Source organism: Pipistrellus kuhlii, unplaced genomic scaffold (genome assembly GCF_014108245.1).
Source record: "Pipistrellus kuhlii isolate mPipKuh1 unplaced genomic scaffold, mPipKuh1.p scaffold_m20_p_6, whole genome shotgun sequence".
In the NCBI taxonomy this organism is placed as follows: Eukaryota; Metazoa; Chordata; class Mammalia; order Chiroptera; family Vespertilionidae; genus Pipistrellus; species Pipistrellus kuhlii.
In genome coordinates, this window is record NW_023425562.1 from 72,745,140 (window position 1) to 72,749,246 (window position 4,107).

Below are 4,107 nucleotides of genomic sequence, written 5' to 3' on the forward strand. Positions count from 1 at the left end.
TGGAAGATTTCTACAACATCAAGATCGGCAGGACTTGTGATGGGAAAATGCTTGAATGGAAATGCAAAGACATGTTTTCAGTCCTAAATATGCCCGTTCCTTTTGACAAGTAATAATAATAATAATAATAACTCCTTACATAATTATACAATAATTTACTTAGTCTCCATTATACGAATTAGCATTATAAGACCCTTTTTCTCCTTCAATGACAACAGTGAGCAGAGAAGCCGTTCAAAGGGAGCCCATTAGCACCTGACATAATCTAGAACCAGTGTAGAAAAAGGAAATCAATCATATTCGAATTTGAAAAAGGAGACTGGGTGACCATTGGTAATATTCATAAAATCCCCGGCCATGACACCACATCTGATGGCTTCCGCTCCGGGAATATCACACGCATTTAGGATACAGCCGACCTGTCCAAAGTGGTCAGGCTTTTAAGGAGAAAGTTGACAATTGTTTGCTAGGATTTCAGTCCAGTCTTTCAGAAGGATGTGGGTCCCTCCATCTGAGCTCGGAGGATGGTGGCAGCTGACTGGCAGTGTCTCTGGGGGCCCCGCTCCTTCAGCAGTCTGTCCCAGGGGTTGGACTATGGGAAACAGAAGGTGACAGCATTGGAAGCTGGTGGGCCCTCTACCTGTTTCTGGGGTTGTTGCCCACCCCCATCCCTATGTCTGCCCCCTCCTTCCCCCCTGGGGAACCTCAGCCCTCTTTACCTGTACTGGTTCTCCATGGCCCTGCTCTCAGCTCTCTCCGGAACCCAGGAGTAGCTGTCTGCCGCACTCTGAGGCTTCTTCTCCTTCTCCTCCCTCTTGGCTCTCCTCTTGCGGTAGACCAGCAGCCCCAGGGCCAGAGCCAGCAGGAGTAAGATGGCCGCCACAGTGCCGAGGATATAGAACAAAAGCAGCTTTTGCCAGTCGGGGCCGTCATTCCTTGGTTGGGCAATGAGATCTCCATCCGTGGTCTCCTCGTGACCAGTGGTGGCCGTGGGGTGATGGCTGCTATGCTCCATCCAGATTCCTGGGGACCCGCTGGTGGTCAGAGACTGGGGTGATGTAGCGGTGATAGAGGCATTGGATTCAAGGACGGGTCTCCACCTGGTGGGTGCCACCTTGGAAGTGCCCTCAGGGCCCCCAATGGGACTTGAGGTTGTGGTGGAAGGCATAAGGCTCCCCTCTCTGTCTCCTGTGTTCTGCCCCTGGGAGGTCTCAGCAGATGGTTCCAGGGACTTGGGGCCTGGGATACAAGAGACCCCATCGGGGGCCAGCTCGCTGCCTGGCAAGCAGGTGCAGTGGAAGGATCCTTCTGTGTTGAGGCAGTAGCCTTCACAGAAACCGCCCTCGGAGCTCGTACACTCATCCACATCCCGACAGGCCTTCTCTCCAGGGCCGCCGGGCTCGTAGCCCACCCAGCACTGGCAGTGGAAGCTCCCCGGGGTGTTGACACACTCCTGCTCACAGGGGGATGCCTGGCACTCGTCCATGTCTACACAGTCCCGCTGAGTCGCGTTCAGCTGGTAGCCTTCGGGGCACTGGCACGTGTAGTTTTTCCAGAGGGAGTCGGGGACGCATGTGGCCACTCCTCTGCACGGGCTGGAGCTACAAGGGTCCCGGGAGACACAGGTCACCAGGTCATCCAGCAGCCTGAACCCCGGGCGGCAGCCACAGCGGAAGGAGCCATCCTCCCCGTCAAAGCATTCCTGCTGGCAGCCCCCGTTATTGAAGCTGCACTTGTACTCAGCGCTGGCGCAGAGGGGTCCCGAGATGCCCCAGTCAAACACATCGGTGGCCTTCTCCTTGCACAGGAGGAAATGCTGCCTACCTTCACCCCCGGCCCCACAGGCCACATTGGCTACCGAGGCGAAGGGCACGGCCTCCAAGGAGGAGCTGGTGGCCTTGAAAGGGGTCGAGTAGTTCACCTGGCCTGGGCCCCCCAGGGCCAGGGGCCGGCACATGCCTTTGAAGCTGAACTTGCACACGAAGCCCTCGATGTTGCTTACAGGGGAGCCTGGGTTCCCACAGGGGCCCTCCGACCACTTGGGGAGGTGGCCGGAGAGGGAAGAGAGGGACGGGTCCAGCATCAGGGACGCACAGCGGTTGGAGATGCAAGTGGTCCTGGGCTCCTTGTACCAGTTGGAATAAAGCGAGTCCTCCCCACCGCCCACCCAGCTGAAGCCCCTCAGAGGCAGATCAGGGTTCAAGCACCTGCCCTTTTCTCGCTGCAGTCCTATCCAGAACTTGCCTGTCCAGGGCGCCCCGGGCTGTAGGAGCTGGGCCAATGCTCTCTGGATGTGCCGGGCCTCCTCCTCAGTCCGCACGGTGGCCAGGTTGCCCCCATCCTTGTTGCAGAGAAGCTGGGCCTCGGCGGCAGTCAGCTTGCCCCAGTGGGCTGAGTAGCAGGCAGTGCCCGTGCACACCACAGCCTGGGTGTCAGCGACAGCCCCCAGCCAGGGCTGGCTCAGCAGCAGCGGCAGCAGCAGCAGCAGCAGGCTGGCAGAGGTGGCCATCGCGGTCTCCGTGTCGCCCTCGGCGGCGGGGGCTGGAAGCCTGACAGTGACCGCACCCGCCCCAGCCAAGCTCAGAGGGGAGTTGAGGGCTCAGACACTGACACTCCAGCACAGAGAAGGACACAAAGGCTGCGGGCTTTGCACGTCCCCCTGACCCAAGGCGCATCCTGTGCTGTTGTATTTCTTATTTCTCACCGGATACTGGGACTTCCTGCAGTGAATAGTTCTCTGACTCCTGTTGCCTTCATCATGGTTTTGTTGTTCATAAAAGGAGCCAGGCGGCTTTGCTGGGTCCCTGGCTAAGCTCTGGGAAAATGTGGCCACGTCGGGGGAAGGCAGCTCGGGACACTGGCTGCTTTATTTTGGACCCATTCTCTCTCATCTCTATGAGGAGCTTAAATGGCATGCTACAGAGTGAGGAGGGAATTTCGGGGGGCAGGAACTTGAACATCTCACTGAGCGGCCCATAATAAAATTCCACTCTGGTTTGCAAACAACCAGAAAGAGGAAAGAATCCTCAGACTTGACACACGAGACCATGGATGGTTATCATTTCAGCCTTTTTTTAGAAAGCAAAGTGGATTTTTCTTTTCCTATCTCACGTTCCCTTCAGGGTTGGGAGCCTTGTCTCTTTTATTCCCCCCATCGTGAACTTTAAATAGAGAGGCAGTTTTTAAATAGGAACTGGGCCGTGGGAATGTCTGAGTGTCTCATAGAGCGCCAAGCGCCTCGAGAACATCAAACCAAATTGGGCGAAATTTCGCAGTTTTCAGGGTGTCACAGTGCAAAAACACTGTGTAGGGAGGAGGCAGTGCACCAAAAGCATCAGAGAGAAAAAGTGGAAATGTTTCTGGCCTCCTGGCCCTGAGCTAGACCCTGGCTCCCCCGCTCAGGGCTCCCGGGAAGGGTTGGACATGTGGGCCCAAAAGGAGGGTCCAGGCGCGACCCCTTCATCGTGGTTCTGTCATTCCTGACAAGAGCCGGGCATCTTGGCTAACCACCTCCCACACAGCAACTCACCAAAGGCCTAGACTATCAGGGTCTTTTTTTGGGGGGGTTGCCTGTGTCATAGGACTGTTGTGCTTATTAGGGCTGTCTTTGGGATCCCCCAGAAGCAGACCCTGAGATAAGGTTTCAGAGCATTCATTTATTTGGGAGGAACAGTGAGACAAAAAAAAAAAAAAAAAAAAAAAAAAAAAAGAAAGAAAGAAAGTAGGAGCCAACACAGGGCACAGGGTGACTGAAAGGGCAGGTGACACTGAGGCCCCTAGACCTCAGTTCCCTGGGACATTCTGAAAGACGATGTGGGTCACATGGTAGCATCTCCCAGCTGAGGGGCGGGCTTGGCACAGGTCTCCTTCAGCCCCCTCCTCACTAGAGGCAGCAGCCCTTTCGTGCTCCGGGCTGACTGTGAGGATCCAGTACACCAGAGGGACACACAGGTGGAGAATCACAGGGGACCTCCACGGGCTGTGAGTGGAGTACCAGCGTCTACCATAACAGCCCTCTACAGAGATTTGAGTTCTTTTAGGATTTAATGGGCTTTAGGAACTCACTGGCTTTCAGCTTCCCAAAACATAAATAAGGTGCCCATCTCA

At 55.5% G+C, this 4,107-nt stretch overlaps 1 protein-coding gene across 1 annotated transcript; it reads right to left on the reverse strand.

Annotated features, from left to right (window-relative positions):
- Nucleotides 1-278: 278 nt before the first annotated feature.
- On the reverse strand, nucleotides 279-2,859 carry CD93 (CD93 molecule). Its single transcript, XM_036418873.2, has 2 exons — nucleotides 720-2,859; nucleotides 279-592 (listed from the first exon to the last, which is right to left on the reverse strand). Exons 1-2 carry the CDS (start codon nucleotides 2,507-2,509, stop codon nucleotides 568-570), a joined length of 1,815 nt encoding a protein of 604 aa, XP_036274766.1. The 5' UTR covers nucleotides 2,510-2,859; the 3' UTR covers nucleotides 279-567.
- Nucleotides 2,860-4,107: the final 1,248 nt, after the last annotated feature.

Coding starts and splice junctions, on each gene's coding strand:
- CD93 (XM_036418873.2), bottom strand. CDS start 2,509: ATGGCCACCTCTGCCAGCCTGCTGCTGCTGCTGCTGCCGCTGCTGCTG. Junction 593..719: donor GCCATGGAGAACCAGTACAG/GTAAAGAGGGCT, acceptor TGTTTCCCATAG/TCCAACCCCTGGGACAGACT.